Genomic DNA, 20,531 nt, shown 5'->3' on the forward strand with positions numbered 1-20,531 from the left:
TCCTCAAATCTGTTTCATAACTTAGCTGAGATCTGGACGGCCTGACTGAGGGAGGGTCCAAATACGTTTCAATGGGTTGCAAATAGAGATCCTTAAAACACATGTGGTGCAACTAAAACTGAGGGAGCTAATGTTTTAAAATGAAGGTACAAAGCACCCTTTTGCACCCCGAGCTAATCATTCGGCGCATGACTGGTCTCGCAGACAGATTTGTGTATGTTTTAGGTTTTGGTACTCATGTGACGCAACAACATATGACCTGAAATGTTCTGCAGTGTGGCTTTAACTACATGCAATTTATTAATCTGCTGAAACTATTAAACCGACCGAACAACACTTACCAAAGGCACGTGACACAGGCCGAAGCATTCGACTATGGATGCTCTTCCTCTTGGATTTAGGAGTCATCTACATAAAAAAAATAATGAACATTAATTTATAAAGTCCAAGTAAACATACAAAGAATTTATGTTCACAGACAAGTGACACCCTATTTGTCATTAAATGGTACTGCAGTCATGAGAGCCACCCAAGTCAAAAGCAGTGATATGTGGCCACATGTCAACACTCATCATACTATACTTGTGCTTCGTACAATGCATTTTTGATTCGGGTCAGATTCAGCGTGTTGTTGTACAGCACAGAGTATAGTAAATTAGCAGAAACACTGAGGAAAGCAGTGGATTTTAAGGAAATTTGCGGCAGTGCAGAATTACTTACACTGGTGCAGCAAAGAGTCTCCAAGGAGCAAGTAGAAAGTAGGTATAAAAGAAAAGTAAAGTAAAATAAAACATAACAGGCATGGTCATACAGGAGAGAAGCAGTCTGCATTTTCACATTAAAACAAAGAGCAAATTATCAAACAACAAAAATGTAAGAGACTTCCGATACATTGCCTGTTTTCCACCAAGTTACACTGAATCTGTATTTTTATTGTTAAATGACTAGTTGTTAAGAACGTACCATGCATGTCTCGAGGTCATCCAGTCGTTCTCCCTCCAAAATCTCAGTGGAGGCTCGTTTGGGAATCTTCTCTTCTGGGATGTCGAGATCCACGGACTCCTGCTGTACCAACGGTCGACCCCGTCGCACCAGATGGTCTGCCTGGGAATATAAAAAATACATATGATGAAAACGTCATGAATAAAGATTAACATTTTACAGATAATTGTCTTACCAGTGTATGCTGAGACATGGAAAGAGCCTCTAAAATTTCATCCACAATACGGTCCGACAAGAATGACGCCAGACTCAACTTCACTTCACTAGAACAAAAATCATTATAGTTAGTATTTCGCTGGATTTTTGCAGTATCAAAGAGTATCCAGACTATACATTTTTGAAAAATGCATTAGATAAGCAATATTTTTTTTCCATTTGCCGAGATATGTAAAAAAAAAAAAGGTGCGATAATGACATTTATATGGGGAGCAAAAAAACATAGTTTGACAGAAATTTGGTCGTTCCAATCCAAAAAGTCAATGAAACCCTTGTCATATGTTTAATGGAGTTACCATAGCGATGACCAGAACTTCCCATTTACTGTTGTGACATTTTTTTTTATAATTGTACAATTTTACAAACATTTTTTCTCATTGCTTATGCTTACAGTTTCCAAAAATATATAGTTTTCAAACTCTCAAAAATCCCACAACAGTGGAAATCTAAACATTGTTTAGACTTTTATATCTATCTTAAAAGTTACAGTTACTCTCACTTTACAGTATACTGTACACTCTTCTCACCTGATTTTGTTGATAATGTCGATCCCCGACTGCTCCAGAAGTGTTTTAGTGACAAAACTCTTAGGTACAAGCATTTTGGATGAACTAGCTTTCAACAGCTCTGCCCGAAGGTTGCTCTTTTTCATTACATGTGGACACATACGCTCGATTGCATCCACCATAGACTCCAGCAGGGTCTGTATAAAAAACACAGAATATTTGTGTAAACAGATTAACAACAGAACAAATCTGACATCTTCATTTTCTGCATTTCTGCACCTGAAGCTGTTGGTCCATAACTGTAGTGACCTCTCCAGCCATAGACTCTAGTTTCTCCTGAATGGGCCCCATGGAGGAGCTGTTGACCTCCTCTCGGGACGATAAGCCCAGGTGGTATAGGTTGGGGAGCAGCTGCAAAGACAGACACAATAATACATTAATGGCAAATGCACATCACCAAGTCAGTTGTTCATAATAATAATAATAATAATAATAATAAGTTGCTTACAGTCTTTGAATTTCTTGCATCCTTGATCAAGTTTTCTGCAGATTTCACATCCTCTACTATTGCATCTGCTTCAGAGTTTCTTAGAGAGTTCAAGTGGTCTTGAACTTTTACACATATTCTGTCGATCACCTGGATTAAAAACAAAAACATGGTCACTCATCTGGGCCATAGAAAGTGCACATTTTGTCACCTCTAATTGCAAATCTCTTCCAAACCTGTTGCGTGGTTGTGGTCACAAGGCCCTGCTGAAGTCGGTAGGCTTGTTCTTGTAAATATTTCCTGGTTTCATGGTTTCGATACAGGTAATTTTCAATCTATGGAGAAGCAAACCCGATTAACTGACTCTTCCTAGCACACAAAGTCTATGACAAATCACGAGCGAGTCTGGCAACAATAGTCTCTGCTACCACACCTTGAGTAAAGCATCCTCTGTCTTCTCTGGATTAGCCTTCAAAGCCTGAGAGCCGTCGATGATTGGGATGGGCATGAATCGAATAGTGAAGTTTCTGAAGATTAAAGCAAGGATATCATTTCAATGCTTTTACCCTTTCAACCCTTTCAACACTTGTAATAATCTACATCACACAGGTTCATAAAATAACTCCATAGATTAAAAGGCAGTGATTGGTGATGTGTATGCATGAGAGTATTGTGTCTTGGGCTGTGGTTCTCTGCTCTCAGATCCATGTTACAAAGGTTAGCGACGCTATAATAGAGGTCTCCAGACATTATAAATATTTATGTGCAGGCTGTGAATGAGCTGAGTGTTGTTTTGTATGAAGTGTATATTGCATGTCACAACCTGTTCAAATATCATACTGCAATAGAGTGGGGAAACACTGAAGAATAAAAATGAAACTGAAGGTTGAGCGACAACAGCAAAATCAGATTCAGGAGCAAGTTGTGGAAAAAAAAGAAACTGTCTATTCAGTATTGCAATATAAATACTCAGTGGTGGAATATGCTTTCGGCTGAATATGATAAACAGAAGATGAGAAAAGTGCGTGCGCAGATGAGCCCTGAGAATCTATTCAGTTTGACGCCTGTGTCATTTCCCCCATACCGCTCTCTGACAGATGGAAATTGTCAAAAACAATATCAGTCCGACTGTGTTTGTGCCCTCTTGCTCTTTGTCAGCGATTCTTTTCATCTTCGTTTCCCTTTGTTGTCGTAGTCTCTCTGTCACTTGTTTGGCCTCCTGGGTCCTTCACTCATCTGCTCCTTCCCTTTAATATTGAAGCCTCGAGATTTCCTGGTGCTCAGAGTAAAGTGTTGTTCATGTGTTACAGCAACTAACCTTAAACTTGTACTCAAGAAGAAGTGGGGTGTCAGAAATGTGTGTTTACAGAAAATAAAACAAGCATTTACTTTTCTAAAGCAGCTGCTACGTCCTGCAGACCCTGAGGACTGGTGTTGTTCCTGTCCCAGATCACAGCTCTGTGCAGAAAAAGCCCCGTTAATCAGAGTTTGGATGTTGATACTCAGTTTAATACAGTATAATGTAATGATGCATAAACAGAAGTTATCACCTGAGTTTAGAGTTGATTTGCAGTGCCTTTGCCAACATTTTGGCTCCCATGTCGCCCATAGCGTTCCCACTGATGTCTAGCTTGGTGAGAGAGGTGTTGCTGCCCAGTGCGTTCAGGACAATGGTCAAGTCGCTTTTGAGCCTGGAGTCTGCTAGAGACAGAGAGGTGAGGGCCTGGGGAGCGGGACAAAAGAGTCTCAATTAGAAACATCTGTAAGAATATATGGACTCATTTTAATAAGATGATGCAACACTCATTATATAGTGTGTGCATTGCCAATCTATTCATTTTAGTGTCCTCATCAGCATCAGGAAAAGCTTTGTAGTATGCTAAATTGCTGCTCTTTGATATGCCTAGTTTCTATCCAGAATCTATAAGCTATCCATCAACTTTCCCTCTCTCTCCTCTTCACTTTCATTGTGCCGCAGCATCTGCACAGCCTGATAACCAGCTCACGCACTGATAAAGGACAAGCATCAAGAGACCAATCTGGCATGGACAGGTTCAATAGTATCATCAATTTAGCCATTCTAATCCTATGGGGGGAGAAGGAGGACATGCACCAGGGTCTAATATGTCACAGCTCTCCCAAATAAAGATATTGATAAAATGCTTCACTTTAGATGAACTCAAGGGAACGAGAGATAACAGACACCTTGAGACCAGGCTGTCCTTAAATGAACCCAATAAGGATGCCAGTGTAAAAAAAAAAAGAAAGAAGAAATGCAAGTGAACATTTTTCTTAAGGCGTTTTGAAAATCCTTCTATACGCCTTAGAATGGGAATGATGTATATTTGGCAATTATCCTCTACTGGCACAGGAGGGAAAAACTTAAAAAGAACGTTAAGAGGTACGGAAGCATGAGCTCTTAAAGCATAACTAAGTAACTTGTTTACCTTAATAAATCCTTTCCGTAGTCCCTCTGGGACTAAAACAACTGTTAATGGGATGATTGGGGGGGTCTTTCATCTCCCCCTGGCGTCTGTCCAGAAAAACACCCTTGCAACTTCTCTGCCTCCGGGTCAGAGGCGCAATAAACACTGATGGTATCATGACGAAGAAGCTAACAGGCTAACGGGCACCTTAGCAGTATTTACAGCCATTGTGTAATTGGATGTACAATATCCCTCTCTCCCTTTGTCTTTTCTGTCAGTGTAGTATTTACTCTCACAATTAATGAGTAAAAACACGTAACATGCTACGACACCTGCAGTGCCTCTAGGGGCATGAGTTACTTAGTACTGCTTTAAGAAAAGAGCAGGATAACTTTGACATGAATTTACAATACTTTTGGTTTGGGGACAGCATTGTGTCGTAGGAAAAAGTCAATTAGCATGATGCTTTATCTTTTACTAGGGTTATCAAATTGGTTGGTTAATTTCATTATTAAAAATGACCTTATAGGAAAACAGTGCCAACAAAAGAAGAAGAAGCTGTAAGACATTCTTATGGGTAAATCTTATTTGTACTCACTGACTCCTCCTCCTGGATCATGTGCACCAGACTATCCAGCACCGGAGCCAGGTTTCTGAAAAGGGACATTAGTTTGTTACAGCATCTTTCTATAACTGCATATAAATAATAGATACTGTACATACTTTGATTTGATGTTGTTGAAGTTCTTTCCCAAAGACAAGTGCCTGATGGAGCGGTTCTTGGCCAACCAGACCAGGAGAGTGGACAGGTCTGAGTCTAGGCCTAAGCAGCAGAGGGAAATAGGAGCATAATGTGAATAAAATAGGTTAAAATATTGTGAAAGTGCGTGATTATAGGGATTATTTACCATTATCAGAAATATCCAGGCTGGAGATGTTTGGGATTTCTGCAATGCAACTTTCAAGGATCTGAGAGCCTCCAGACCGCAACTACAGGAACAACAAGTAAATAAGCAAAATGTAATGACTCTTTTAGAATCCATTTAAGAGAACACATACACAGACTATGTAATGCATTGATTGACACAAAAAACAACAACAGCATGAACTAAACTAGGCTATATATACGTATGTGCAGTTTGTGGTAGAATGATGATGGAATTCGGGAATGAAATTATAAAAAAGAGTTGGCAAAAAAAACAACAACGGATGATTAAGCATCTGCCAAACCAAGAAACAAAAGGATGTTCATTATTTAGAGTAAAGGTCTTAGTACTTACACAATGGCCAAGCTTACAGAGGCATTGTGGGTAGAGAACAGTATGTCAGGGCCAAGACCGCAATTACGTATTTTAAACACAGATGCTTAATGATCATACACAAACATGCAGTTACCAGGGCACTAACGTCTGCATGAAACAACAGGGAGTTCACCACTTGTATTGTGAAGCTGACAACCCAACCGGAGCAGTTTTTTGGGTTGCCTCCACGAAACGGTTCATTAACTCTGGGAAGGATTCAATGGGAAATCTGGGGCTGGATTTCCTGTCTAATTTGCATTCATGTGTTATCTTTAGCAGTCCCATTGAATGCACAACAAGCTGTCGTTTTGAGTGGGAGTGCGGGGCGGAGATGGAGATGCCGCGTGCATGTGCCGCATGTGGGTGAGCAGTGGTAAAACAATTAGAGGCAGGGCTGTGAACCACGTTTGCTCTTCTTTACTCCACCTCTGTCTTGTCCTGCCAACTACTCTCATTAATAAACAGGCTCTCAGCAGTGTCAGTGGTCAGATGGGCTTGGGGAACAGTCCAAAAGCTAATTGTATTGCATTAGAGTATTACATTTTATTCCCAAAAAACACTCACAAATGTGTCTTACCTCACAGCAGCTGAGGTCGAGTGACACATCTTTAACATTGGGATTACTAGCCAGGCCCAAAAGCAGAGCTCTGAAATATGCAAGGGGACAAAAATGCTCAGAAACTTCATAAATGCTAATTATTTGGAGTCCAGTCATTATTGGCAACATATGAATGAGCCGTCTCTCACTTGAGGGCTTCTGGAGGCAGCTTGGTTCCTGACACATTGACAGAACTGAGAGAAATGGCACTGCTGAAGAAGTGCTTGAACGACGGAGGCACCTCTTTGCCTTTCCTGAAAAAGAGAGACAAGAAACTGTGATCTTATACATGATAAAAATGTTAAAGGAATGTAAGATGCATTCTCTGCTCATCTGCATAATGCTTTGCTAGACATTTAAGTAGAAAGATAAGATAAGGCAAATTGGTTATCACCGATCAACACAGCATTATGATCTTTCACCAGCAGGGGGCACACTATCTATTGACTGTAATGATGACCAGACATTTATGTTGAACTTGTGATCAAACCAACAAGCTATTTTAGGATTTACTTATGGGGAAAAAAAAAAACTTGTGCCACTTTTGTCTGGAATGCTGAGAGGTTTGTTTTGAATGAAAACCAGGCTTGTAGAGAAGACAATGTTGGAGTAAAAGAATATTTTACAAAAACGTTCAACCTCTTACCACATACAGTATTTCTCCAGTTTGTCATTACCCAAATCTAAAAGCTTCTTTAAAAAAGCGGCAAAACCGCAACGAAAACGAGGTTGAAAATACAACAAAAGAGTGACTAAAAAAGTGACCAAAAAGTGGCAAAAGAGCAACAAAAACGTGCCGGAAAAGCAACAAAAACACAATGAAAAGGCAAAAAAAAAAAAGCATGTATAAAAAACGCAGCGATAACAGAACAAAAAAGTTCTGATCATTTTGTAGGTCTTAGCTTTCAAATGTGGCGTTACTCTGGCCCGTAGGCTGTAAGCTCCAGTCGAGAAGCTTTTAGATTTGGGTAAAGCCTAACTTGAGAAAATGCGCTTGGTTAAGAGGTTAAACTGCCACTAATAACAGGTGCATGTGTGACAAATCGTACACCAAAATTTTCATCATGATAAATACACTCTGGCAGTAGCTGAAGGAGGCCAGGTGTGTACAGACTAGATTTATTATTTATTCATCTGCACATTTTCTCCAGTTTTACCCAAATCTTCTACTTGACCTTAGAGCTTGCAGCCTACAGGGCAGGGTAACGGCTGATTTGAAAGCAAAGGCCTTCATAAGCTTCTTCTTTGTTTTTGTTTTCATGTTTTAGTTGTATTTGTTGCTTTGTTGTCAAATTTTTGCCACGTTTTTGTCACGTTTATGTCACATTTTGCCATGTTTTCATTGTGTTTTGGCACCATTTGTTTTTTTTTGTTTTTTTTTTCAGTGTAATGTAACTCTGATCAATCCACAAAAATGGGATCAAAACATGCAAAGAAGCTTAATTAATTTTGTAGGTCTTAGTTTCAAATGACGTGTTAGCCTGTAAGCTGTAAGCTCCAGTCCATAAGCTTTTAGATTTGGGTGAAGCCGAACTGGAGAAAATGCGCTTGGTTAAGGCGGGGTTAAGAGGTTGAGTAGGGCTGCAATACCTGTGAGGGAAGACACTCTTTGACACGTTGAGAACTGAGAGATGTTGGGCTGATCCTCGCAGCAGAGCGGAGCAAACCTGGCAACACACCCACACAGACATGACCAGCAGAATAACAAACACAAGCCCAGCACTAGTACGAGTGAATATGATTTAAAGGCTAATCAATATCTTCAGTGACAGGCTGGCAGCTGGTTACATCTCAGAGCAATCAATGCATGGATTTGGCTCACAGGACCCACATCAATAGATCACAAACAGTATTCAGGCCACAGTTGACAGGAACATGCGGCATATAATTGAATTACATTTGTTACAACACAAACTGTATGATATATTTCCAGCAAAGTCACGTAAAATACACAGTAATTGTACGTTTACAAAAAGCTGTTTTGGGGGTTGCTGATTGGGCGTTTGATTTGAGAGCAACAATCACAGTTTCCTTTCAGTCTTACCTGATCCAAGGCGCAGTCAGTGTTGGATAAATCAAGGGTTGACAAGCTGTTTGGTTGAGCCAGGAAATGGTAGAAATGCTGAAAACACAAGCAGAACTTTGAAATGTACCATACTTCCTAATTAGGGCTGGGTACCGTTAAATATTTTTCGATACCAGTACTTTAATGACCCTTAGTTTTCTATACGGAGAAAACTAAGGGTTTTCTCCGTATAGAAGGTATACGGAAAGCAGTTTAATAATTCAAAGTATTCCATTTCATTTCTTTTGCATTTGTATCATTCGTTTGAGGTGAAACAAGCAAGAAACTTCCTTTAACGACAAAAAGGGCAGAACAAACCAGGGGTACCCAGCCCTAATGACATTTATTTTGTGACATGCTCAGTGCTTAGTACAGGTATTGGTAACTCACATTTAGTTCTTAAGTCTTTTCGGCCTGCTTTTCAAGTTTTGGGGATGATCTGATGAAGCCAACACAAACCTGCTAAACTCACCTTTTTTTGCTGCTTTTAATACATGAACTTCATCCACTTTCCGCATAATGCATCCATGTGGAAAAGATTGGTGATATTGACTAGACCACACTAAAATGCCTGGTCTGTTATTTCAGCTTTTTTATGACACAAGCCTCTATATTCTCCGTACCCATGCTGTCAAAAGTCAATAATGTCCCACTGTGCAGCATGTCCACAGCTTAGTAATGACCCACTAGGACTTGTCCCACATAAACGGTGCCATGTGCAGTTCTGATCAATGTAGTCCCATTACTGCAAACCATTACACTTCTATCTTACCTGCATGTCGTCTCCGCGGAGGATGTTCCCTGAGAGGTCCAGATGGAGCAGGCTGCCGGGGATGAACGGGTTGGCACCGAGGGACTGGCAAAGGCTGTTCACCCCTGAAAACACAAACAAAAGCAGGTAGTGTCGGCGCTATCGCTGCCCTCCGATCTCCAGCCCATGTTTTGACAGCAATATTGAAGGAAATAGCAGAGGAAATGAAGAGTGGCTGAATGCGTCCCAGGTCACCGTGAGAATGCACTAAATGAAAGTGTAATTCTAAACCTTGGGTCGCCATATGAGGGGATGTTTTCTATCATGCCTTGCAAAAAACAGACTGTAAGATCGGTAGCTACTTTATTGAATGGCACATCTTATTGGGCTTTATGTTATTGTGCATTTTTTCACTTTTCACGTACATTTTTCTATAGTTTGGCATTACCCAAAACGAGACGCTTCTTGGAAAGAAAGACTCAAAATAGAGACGAAAACACGCCGGAAAATCGACAATAAACACCAAAAAAAGGTGACAAAAACACAACTAAAAACTGAGAGAAAAGCAACAAAAAAGTGACGAAAGCTTGATGAAAACGCAACAAAGAACATCATAAACAGAGACAAACAAATACAAAAACTTGACAAAAATGCTTCAAAAAAGTAACAAAAAGCAAAAAAAAGTGACAAAAAACCCACCCAAACATGACAAAACATGAAAAAAATGTGACATAAATGCAGTGACGTTACAAAAAAGGAGGTCTTAGCTTTCAAATGACACAGATACCGTATTTTCCGGACTGTGAGTTGCACTTTTTTTCATAGTTTGGCTGGGGGTGCGACTTATACTCAGGAGCGACTTATATATCAAAATATATTATTTCACATGTTTGATGTTTTCAGACTGACAGCCGCTAGAGGGCGCTCTAGGCTTGTGTACCAGAATCTGCCCTCCTGTACCACTGAAGATTAAAAAACGGTAATCGAGCGGCAGAAAAAAGTGTGGAGTGGGTGAGAAAAGCAGAGGTTGCTCTTACCACAATGAAGAAAACAAAAAAAGCTAATTGCGTGCTAAAAGGTTGATGCCACAGCTAGAGGAACGAGTTTGCAAATGAGAGCTTGAACAACGTGATGCTGGGAGAGGCTTGTAAACGATGCAGTTACGCCTCCAGGCCCAGGTAGTTGCCAAGGCTGGTGCGACTTATACTCCGGAGCGACTTAGAGTCCGGAAAATACGATACGCTTTATTGCTCAGCCTACTCCATTTTGAGCTTGCAAATGGTGCAGTTAAGCCTCCCAGGTAGTTGCCAAGGCTGTCATAGTTATGAATTTTGAAAAAATAATGTAAATTGCTCAAACTAAACTAAATGAGGCTTTACTCTGGCCTTTAGGTTTTGTTCTCCCCCCTCTCATGGTGATAGTTAAATGGGTGGAGCCACAGCTGCCCTGGTGTAGATTGAGAGAAGCGAGGCTGACAATCTGCATCATTTTAATAGCAAGGATAACGGCTTCTTGTTCAAACACAACAGCTCCAATGACACATCCTGATACTACTAGCACATGAGCCATAACCATTAATATAATTTATTCATTAAGTGAAATTGCCAACTAAGATATGCTGTATCTATTAGTTCAGAATCAGAACGGATTTTATTGCCATCAGTTAACATAGTCAGAGGGGCACAATAAAACAATCATAAAAATAAATACAATATTGATTGGATTGATGGTTTTCTAATGTGTACACTTTGTCCCGGCTCCTTCCAAATTGGCTTTGTATTTATAGACGTTAGGAATGCTGAAAGTATGGGTTGAGAAGGAATGCGAGTTAGGAAGCATGCGATCAACTGGTCATTCACATGGCAATCACATGCACCTCTTCCACAGCTCTTATTTGGCATGACTTCACTTAGACATGTGAGGAAACGCTTGACTAAAAATACCAAATGAAGACAGCGCTATAAGGTTAAAAAGCAGTAGACTTAAATGAAATGAGAACCGTAAAGCAAGTTATGTGCTTGTTTTAGAAGAGATCATCAAGCAGGAATAACTGACCAGACATTTACATAACAAGCCTTTGGACGATGGCCTTAATACACTGCATCTGCCTGTGAACTGTTTGAGCATGGATTATAGATTGACATTTAATGCAGGGATGTCATTTTAGGCAGTGCAGTCGCAGACTTTGGAAAGGAGAGCCGTTTATGGATTGACTGAGTGATGTGCACGTTACAGCCCCAGGCCTTCGGTCTCCTTTTCTGTATTAGTTTTGGTTGTGTGGCTAATTTCCCTTTGTCCTTCATGTAACCCTGGCTGTGTGAGCCCTGGCCTGGGATTGGAGGACTTGTTTCAAGCTCGGTTCTGGTTGGCTGCTCGTTCCTGGTCCTGATTGGTGCGGCATCTGAACACCTGGCCCCAATCAACCCCCTGGTACCAGCCACACCTATAAAAGGCCGCGCTTTGGGAGATAAGTGGCTGCTGGTCTTTATGGCCAGTATGCCATTTCGTGCTATGTTGTGTCCCGTCGTGTCATTATAATTAATGACTTTGTGTGTGACACTTGTTTTGTTGTTGTCAAGTTGTGCCTCTTTTTGGGATGTTCACTTTGGTAGTGACATGGAATAAAGAGGCACTCGCTTGGCTGAGTCATTACTTTGTTTTGTGTTCATTAGGCCTCATTTTCTTATCCTTGTTTACATTGGTGTACTTTGATTTTGTTTTGGTTAACCTTTGTAAATATAGTAAATATTCTTAGTTTGGTTATTTTGGTTACTCTTACTCTAAATTTACCTTTTACATTGATTTTTATTAAAATACAACTTTATTCATCCATTTTCCATCATGGTTTTCGTCACTTCCTGTTTACCTAGCTGAGCCCGGTTGTAACAGAAAGAAAAACTTCACTCTAGAACCTGTTACAAACGCGGTTTCCAAATTGTGCTTTTGCATGAATTCAGTACAAATATATGACAATATTTCTTACCTTTGGGTGATAGTGAGGTCTTAGAAAAGTTTAAATGTTTTAATCCAATATGAAGTTTGGCAAACTGAGCACCTAAAGACGAGACACCTGCAACACAGATTGACATTATTATTAAGAGACAGTTATATTTACTGAATGCGAGTGAGCACGCAGAGTATCTTTTATTCATGTTATGGATGTTTGGGCATAAAGTATTCACCTTTGTTGCTGAAAGATGAAAGAGCAACTCAGTGACTCATCTTTCCACCACATTTAACTTTATTCAATAGCCTTACTTATTAAACAGGTGAGCAATATACTACAGGATAAAATCTAACTTGTTGCTAGAAAGCCATGAAAAATGTTCAATACAAGCAACTGTTCTGCACTTGTTAGTTTATTAGCTGAAACTGAGATGTTTACATTGCTCATTTAATGAATAATTCTTGTTATCAAGGAAGTGTAAACAAAAATAGTTTGAGGCATAATTTTTTGTCAAAATCGGCCACCCCTTCACACAAGTTTTCACGTGGGCATCCAAGTGAAACAATGCAATCTTGAGTAACATGGCCCAGAGTAGCACCGATAGCACAGATAAAAACATTGCAGCAGATGAGAGTATACATCATACCTCTATCCTCCAGGGGGTTGTTGGCAAGATTAATGGTAGTGAGTCCTGAGCTGGGGTTGCTCGCCAGGGCAGCAGCGAGCTTTTGGGCAAAATCTCTGTGGATTGAGAGATAGGTTGTATAGTGTTAGGTTGTTGCATAAAACATTTCTGCTTTCCCCCCATAGAAGCGAGTATAAAGGTGATTTTGGGCAGAGAGAAATGTCTAAATAATATCATACTGCAATCATGGCCCGCTAGACTGAGATTAAACGTCTCTACATTGCCACAAAATATCAGTTCAAGAGGGTGCAGTGATTTGTGTGTAGTATAATCGCTTTTCAATGGAGACTCTTTTATCCAGCACTTGGGGCAAATACAAAGAGTAGATTGATCAGTAATAGCCCTCTAAAATTGTGAGCTTACGTTTTCAGCCCTGCATTGTCCAGAACCAACTCTTCCAGGCGACTTGATCTCGTCACCACCCTTAGAATCTCCTCACACACATCTGCAGACTTTGAAGTGCAGAAAACACATGTCAATAACGCAGGAAGTTCAAACAGATTGAGAAAAGTTTGTGAAACAAAAACAAAACAGTTTGCAGTTCAATGGTCTCATATTCCCCCATCACTGATCCGTAGCAGTTCATTACCTTTATCAGGGGCTTAAAAATATTCTAATTAACGGAATTAGCTGCGAGGCTAAACATTTAACAGGAACCGCAGAAGCCTGGGCGGAAACATCCAAGGTCGAGAGAGCGAGCACAGCGGTATACTTTTAGGTTAAATGAGTCCCGCAAGTGTTCTGGTTAGAACAGTGAAAATAACCCCGGGAGCCAGTTCATTTATGCTAATTAAAGCTGAGCTGCAGGAAGTAAAGAAGGAAGTGGTGAATGTGTGACAAGCCGAGAAGACTGTGGATAGCAGAGGCACCAGAGGAGAAGTAAAAGTAGCGCTGACTTTTGGGCAAAATTAATCATTAAACAGTTTCGAAGTCCTTCCTCAAGTGTTCACTGACCCAGTTTACAGTTCGAGACGGTGAGTGTGCAGTATGGGAGCCCGCTATTACAAAATGTATGATGTCAGTGGCTAAATTTAGTTGGTTGTTCGAATTGGCAGGTTTATTCTGACACAAAGCATACAATTGTAAAAGCAGAAAAAGGATTTAAACACACATTTACCACACATCATGCAGTATTTCTTTGCAAAAATAACAGCCTTTACTAACTGGCATAACTCTACTGGACCTCTGCACCACAGTTATTCTTGGAAAATGACATTTCAGCTATAGGGCAACTTTTCTCACAAGCAATAACATACTAGCACAACAGTGACAGTGCAACAAAAGACAGGCAACATTGTCCACATTGTCCTTCACTGTTATCTCTGACAGAGGGGGAGGCAGGGGGAGGGCGGTAGTGGAGAACGGGACAGAGAGAGTGTTGTTCTTGTGTTTACAGAAGTGGAATATGTCGGTCGGGGCAGTGAGCTGGGACCGATAATGTCCAAGGGGGGAGATTTAAAGTTACTCAGGGTTGAAATGGAGAAGCAAAACTGAGTAAAATAGACAGAGATTGCTGTCTGATGAAAACCTGGCCATCTGAACCCACTTTCTCAGAATTGATAGTGTGGAAGCCATGCTCGTGCGATGTTGCCAAATGGGAAATTTAATAGTGATTGTGGATAATATGTAGACACAAAAGGGACAGCTGTCATTTCAACTTGGGAGAGACTCAGATAAAAGAAGATACATTTTAGGAGCTATATTGCACAATTGCCATGATGTTTTCTTTTGGCACTCATGAACTTTGGCAAAGACAGACATTCATTATGAGATGTGCGTGGACACTGTTGGTGGAGGATAGGGCCAGAGGCAAAGCAGAGGAGAGCGAGTGCCAAGGCGGTGATGGAGTGAGAGAGAGCGCAGTACAATCTGATGGGACAGGTGAGGGGTAGCTTAGTTGGAGAAGCCTGCAAATGATTGGCTGCGGTGGAGGCGTGGCTGCTATAGTGTGGGGACGAGGCCTGTGTTGATAGATAATAGGCGGTGATGCTGCAGATGTTTGTTCTCGGTCGAATTAAAGATCAAGGTTCCTATAAAAGAAACTCAAAGGCCGGTTTTAAGAAAGCAGAAGCTGGTCATGAACACAGAGCTGTTACCGTGTGGACTAAATTGATAGAGAAAAGCAGAAGGCTAAGTCGGATTTGTGCATGATTGTGCCAAATGATTCACAAAGCAGTTCCATCTTATGATTGTGAATCGTTTCTAAGTTAAGACAGCTGCTTCTTCAGCAAATGGAAACAAATCAACAAACAAAAGAGGAAAGAGAAGTAAAAAAATAAAAAACTTGATCTCTCATCTGTAGGGCTAGGTACTGTTACATTTTTTTTCGACACCGGTACTTTAACAATTCTTTGTACTTTAACAATTCTTTGTTTTTGATACCGATACCTGAACGATACTTATACTAAATAATTTGTCATACAGAACCATAAAACAGATCAATAATGTTAATTTATTCCTTTCCCTTCCATTTAATGTCTTTACATTTGTATCATTTATTTAAAGGTGAAACAACCAAGACACTTCCTTCAACAACAAAAGGGCGGAAAAAATGCTTTCCAGGTTTTTTCATATTTTCTTCTCCCCACTTAAAACCATTTTTTATCCCCAAATTGTTGATTTCGTTTTGGAGATTTCTTACAAAAACTGTATTTCTCCCATTGAGTTGTATTGGTCCTGCCCTCCATCTGACATGATGATATCATCACATTCTAAATCGTGAACGCCACCTATTTTATCGTACCAGTAGTACCTGAACTATTTTATTTTTATACGGTACTGGAATCGTTTTTAACGGTACCCAGCCCTACTCTTGTGTTTTAATGTATGTTGTACGGGCCACAATGACTAACACTGGTACCACTGCCAATCAAGCGTGACTGGCAGCAAACATGCCTGCTCATTTGGGCGGTTCGGAAAGCCACGCTGGGCTTTCATGGCCTTGATGTCGCTCTATAGACTGTGTCAGCTTCTTTCACTGAGAATAAAGAGCAATCGGGACATCCTCTTATCGTCACTGTCCACTGCTCATCTGCTCCTCCTCTGTCATTTCTTCCCCGGCGTCGCGATTAGAGCCACACAAACAGGCTGATTGAACTGAAGACGGGCCGAATAATCATTTCTCTCGAAACGTGTGTGTGATTCTTCTTATCATCCACTTCATCGCTCCGAGACAGTCCTTATCTCTGAATGGAGAGGTTTATACTTTATTCTTAGCCGCCGGTGCCTTCAGGGATCTAATCACAACTTCCCTTGTTTTGCATTTTCTCAACTGTAAAGTGTTGCACAAATGAGTTTCCACAAGGGAGGCTTAATACGCAACCTTAGCCTTATCCTAGTGTAGCACTCCCTATGCATAAAATATAACAAAAATGGCACACAAGCTAACAAGACAGCTGCCCCTCAGTTGAACTGTGGGTGTCAATAGTTTTGGCTGGAACATCAGGCAGCTTACATCTGGTGGTGGAAAGTTAAGTCTCTTTTCCACAGCCGGAAAATGTCAAGCCATCTTTCTTTTCTTTTTCCCAGTTTCCCTCCTTAAATACGATCTTTCCAGACACTTTTGGGATTGTTTTTTACTTAGAGACAGCTTTGTCCACTGACCCGTTTTCACTGCCATGATCTTTCCTTGTTGTAACATGTATTTTCGGTAACAAATTATAGCTGCCTTGTAGATCGCCATGTCCTTCTTTTGAAAGGAATGATACAATTACTGTTTTAAGATAAAAATATATAAAACGACCATTCAAGACTATGATTTGTCAAATATCACTTTATCGAAGGACACCGTTACAATATTCAGATCTAAAGTGTCCGTCCTTTACCCAAATGCTGGATAATTGTTTGCACCGGTGAAGTCCGATGTGGTAATTGGGGCGACTGGGCAAAGCCTTGAGACGGAGTGGGTAATGGAGAGCTGCAGGGGGGCACCGGCCTGAAACACTGAGCCTCTTTGTCTGCTGCGGATTAGCAATCTTATCACACAAGAACACCGCTCTGATCCCCCGTCAACACACAGTGTGGGCACAATGGAGACACAGGAAGATTTGGTTTGCATACACAGATATGCTGTTTATGGTGTCACGCACACAAGAGTTGCAAGAGTGGGACGGATGGCTTTAATATTGCACTCAGATGGTTGTTGCAGTAAAGACATGCGGAGAAGGATCTTTCTGACATGTTTATCAAGGTTTAAGAGCAACACAAGCTATGTGCAGGTAGATTTTCACTTTTTTACGGGCTGCTAATAATTCATCCACTTGGGAACTTGGCCTGTTGGATTTTTTCTCAACCTTCCAATACTTTAAAGATTTTGGAAGAAGCCCGATCCCCTCAGCCGTCACGCTTCTTAACACCAGGCCCGGCTGAGTGTACTTTCTTATCTACTGTACTGTATGTCCTATTGTCGAACATGCACTGTGTACGTGAAGAAGAATTTCCCCTTGTGGACAATAAAGATGGACTTGGTTTTCTACTGTCCATAGTTACGGTATTGAGACACCCCAGACATAAACACTTTCAACATAACTTTATAACTATACACACAAACAAAATATCATCTTATGTAATTTTGGCAAGTAAAAACCCTAATTGCTTTGGAAACTTGGAAAAAGACCAGCTATAATGAAGAAAAGTTTATGGGAAGCTTTGAAAAATGCTGAGACCAAGAGCCCAAATGCATGTGTATCTTAACCCCCACCTGAATGGACCACATTTTCTCCAGTTTGGCCTTACCATATCGAAAAGCAAATAAGTGGCAAAAGAGTGACAAAAAACGTGCCTGAAAAGCAACAATAACACAATAAAAAGGCCACAAAAACACACGACTTAAGAGTGATGATAAAGCCACAAAAAGTGACAAAAATGAGATGGAAAAAGGGACCAAAACCCAACGAAAACCACCAAAAACAAAAAGAAAACAATTCCAAAATGTGACAAAAATGCAACAAAAGAGCAACAAAATCATGCCGGAAAAGCGACAATAACACAACAAAAAAATTGTACGAGTGACCAAGCCGAAAAGAAAAAAAAGAAAGAAAATCGAAAAAAAAAAAAAAAAACAGCAACAAAGGAACAAAAAAGGTACAATCAGTTTTGTAAGTCTTCGCTTTCAAATAACACTGGCCTATAGGCTGTAGGTTTCAGTCAAGAACCTTTTCAATTTGGGTTAAGCTGAACTAGAGAAAATGTGCTGGGTTAAGGCAGGGTTGATATTCACACTATTGACATCTAGGATCAAGTTGAATTTTGAAGTTAAATTACGCTGGTGTAATAAGTGAAACACGACTGACCAGTTTACAGTCCTTGGTGGAGAGCTTTGTAAACCACTGGTTGAATTCCAACACTGCAATTATGGCCACCAGGTCCCTGAGGAAGAGCAAAAAAAATCAGCTTCTGGTCAGTACTTTATCTCTACTGCAGCAAAGCAATGTTTCAGCTCATTTCAGTTTTAAAAATACACTGAGAAATGTTATAGGGTCGTAAAAATACACATTTAGAAAGTGGGGCCTTGCCTGTTTTCCAAATGGTTGAAATCCTGCAGATTAAGTTCTCTGGAATCTTGTGTTAAATAGATGGTGTCGACGTCCTGAAGAGAAACACTGGTTATGTGCCTGATATGGTTAATTAGACATCAGATTAAAGTATTTTTTTTTTGTATATTGTACGATACTGACCCACTGCACCTCTTCCCTGTACGGCAGCCCGAGCCAATCACAAACACATTTGTACATCTGAGAGAAGCCGCCTGCAAAGAAGCAAAATCATGGTTACAAAAACACCCCCATAGAGAACAGGAGGCAAAAAATCAGTCAGTTTAAACATAGATAACATCTTAAATGAGATAAAATATGCCTTTGTGTAAATCTGAATGAAGTAGTTTGTTCCTACCACATGGCCCAGGTTCTCCAGGCTTGTGGTTCTCCCACTGCGTTTGTAAAGAGGCCAGTCTGTCTGGAGGCTCCATGCTCAGCTTCTTCATAACTTTCCTAGTATAAAATACATTTAAAACAGAAAATGAAAAGCCTGTGTGCCTCATACAAAGTTAGCTCTATGGATCAGTCATTACTCTGAAGGTTCATGTTTTTTCCAGTAAATAACAAGGGGCTACTTTGAGGAGTGATGAACATTATTATAAGTCTAAACTCACGGTGGAGGAAGACCTGGACATATCCTCTGCATACAGTTCCCAATGTGAGCCACCACCTCATTGACCTCTTCTGTGGACAACAGTTTCAACGAGAAGAACCCGCGCTCGTACTCTATTGACAGCTAAAAGACAGATGCACTGATTAGTACACAGCTGAAACCACATTAAGGAGTACATTGCTCTTTCCACCACTACTACCACTCCCTAATACAAATACAAAAGTACACCCACCCACTATTGACTCAGGAATATTTGCCCTCTTCCTTTGACCCACCCTTTAACCAGTGCCTGAAGGCGACCTGTCAGGAGCATTGGGTCACAGTAATGCAGCACCTCCTGATCTTCAGACACGATCTTGATTAGAGTACCGAGCTGAAGGACAACTGTGCATGTTTGGGCTTGATACAGTACGTAAAAACCAAAGTGAAACCCACTCACACACGGGGAGAATATGCAAATCAAACCTGGGGCTGTGACGCTGCAGATCACTCTTCCAGGTTGGATTTGTGCCTAAGCCTCATTACTACGACACCCACTAAACAACCATCTTCATGTTTGCAAGTTAGACTGTCGCAGTACTGCCCGTTCAGGTCCGTCCCACAACTTAATTTGAAATAAATGCGTGGATGTAGTGACATTTGCTACTGAAAGGCGACTTATGCAAATACTGATGTGACGTGTGCCGTTTCTATAGGTTAAAATTATCATAATCCCAGCTGCTATTTATTAAGGATTCAGAACTATCCGTCTTGATAAGTAATGGACTGAGAACTGGAGAAGAGGTTCAGCTGTAGGTGGCTGCTGGTTAGCGGGGGATTATCATATTTAATAGGTACATTATGGTCATTGACAGGGGGCTCTGGTGCCTTTCAGAAATAAATTAAAGCTTAAAAAAAGATAAAGGGACAAAGAATTTAAGTTTCTTTCGGTGTTATCAATTGGAATAGGAAAACAATTCAAATGTATTGTACGTTTTATGTTCTTTCCAATAATCTTGCTTTCTTCGTACAACTTCTTTTACTCAAAACATGCACAACTCCTGCTTGTACCTCGCGCTTTGCATTGATGAATGGGTCAAATACAGATGGAAAATCCCCATTCATTTGTACTTTAACCCTAGCCTCAAATATCTTTATAGCGTAGTTTGGTTTATTAGAGGTAAATGCTGCATACTGCTCAAAAGAATCAAGGTAAAAATGTCACTTTTGTCATAATTCTGAGCTGTAGATGGTCTGTCTTTTGCTCTATTGCTATTTGTAGTGTGTTACTTTGTTACCTGTGTAGGCTTATTACAAGCAACCCCCTGGATCTCCAGATAGTTGAAGGAGTGCTCCACCTGAAGAAAAAAAATAAAAGAAATGTTATGGTTGGTGTCAGCATCCCATGACTAAAGCTTTTC

At 40.5% G+C, this 20,531-nt stretch overlaps 1 protein-coding gene across 1 annotated transcript in view; it reads right to left on the reverse strand.

Annotated features, from left to right (window-relative positions):
* Positions 1–20,531, reverse strand: part of LOC306967352 (F-actin-uncapping protein LRRC16A-like) — a 46,222-nt gene that overhangs the window by 4,460 nt on the left and 21,231 nt on the right. The window contains exons 4-31 of the mRNA XM_079562341.1: positions 20,409–20,468; positions 19,133–19,254; positions 18,874–18,971; positions 18,660–18,730; positions 18,498–18,571; positions 18,276–18,351; positions 13,348–13,436; positions 12,946–13,040; positions 12,336–12,422; positions 9,374–9,477; positions 8,581–8,658; positions 8,127–8,203; positions 6,686–6,790; positions 6,516–6,585; positions 5,546–5,627; positions 5,361–5,460; positions 5,236–5,290; positions 3,762–3,934; positions 3,601–3,669; positions 2,645–2,738; positions 2,448–2,546; positions 2,233–2,361; positions 2,004–2,135; positions 1,746–1,921; positions 1,178–1,265; positions 964–1,104; positions 721–738; positions 342–408 (exon numbers count right to left, since the gene is read on the reverse strand). Coding sequence (XP_079418467.1) covers positions 342–408; positions 721–738; positions 964–1,104; positions 1,178–1,265; positions 1,746–1,921; positions 2,004–2,135; positions 2,233–2,361; positions 2,448–2,546; positions 2,645–2,738; positions 3,601–3,669; positions 3,762–3,934; positions 5,236–5,290; positions 5,361–5,460; positions 5,546–5,627; positions 6,516–6,585; positions 6,686–6,790; positions 8,127–8,203; positions 8,581–8,658; positions 9,374–9,477; positions 12,336–12,422; positions 12,946–13,040; positions 13,348–13,436; positions 18,276–18,351; positions 18,498–18,571; positions 18,660–18,730; positions 18,874–18,971; positions 19,133–19,254; positions 20,409–20,468 — 2,629 coding nt within the window. The remainder of the gene's footprint in view (positions 1–341; positions 409–720; positions 739–963; positions 1,105–1,177; positions 1,266–1,745; positions 1,922–2,003; positions 2,136–2,232; positions 2,362–2,447; positions 2,547–2,644; positions 2,739–3,600; positions 3,670–3,761; positions 3,935–5,235; positions 5,291–5,360; positions 5,461–5,545; positions 5,628–6,515; positions 6,586–6,685; positions 6,791–8,126; positions 8,204–8,580; positions 8,659–9,373; positions 9,478–12,335; positions 12,423–12,945; positions 13,041–13,347; positions 13,437–18,275; positions 18,352–18,497; positions 18,572–18,659; positions 18,731–18,873; positions 18,972–19,132; positions 19,255–20,408; positions 20,469–20,531) is intronic.

This window comes from Gobius niger (genome assembly GCF_951799975.1).
Source record: "Gobius niger genome assembly, chromosome: 8".
Classification (NCBI taxonomy): Eukaryota; Metazoa; Chordata; class Actinopteri; order Gobiiformes; family Gobiidae; genus Gobius; species Gobius niger.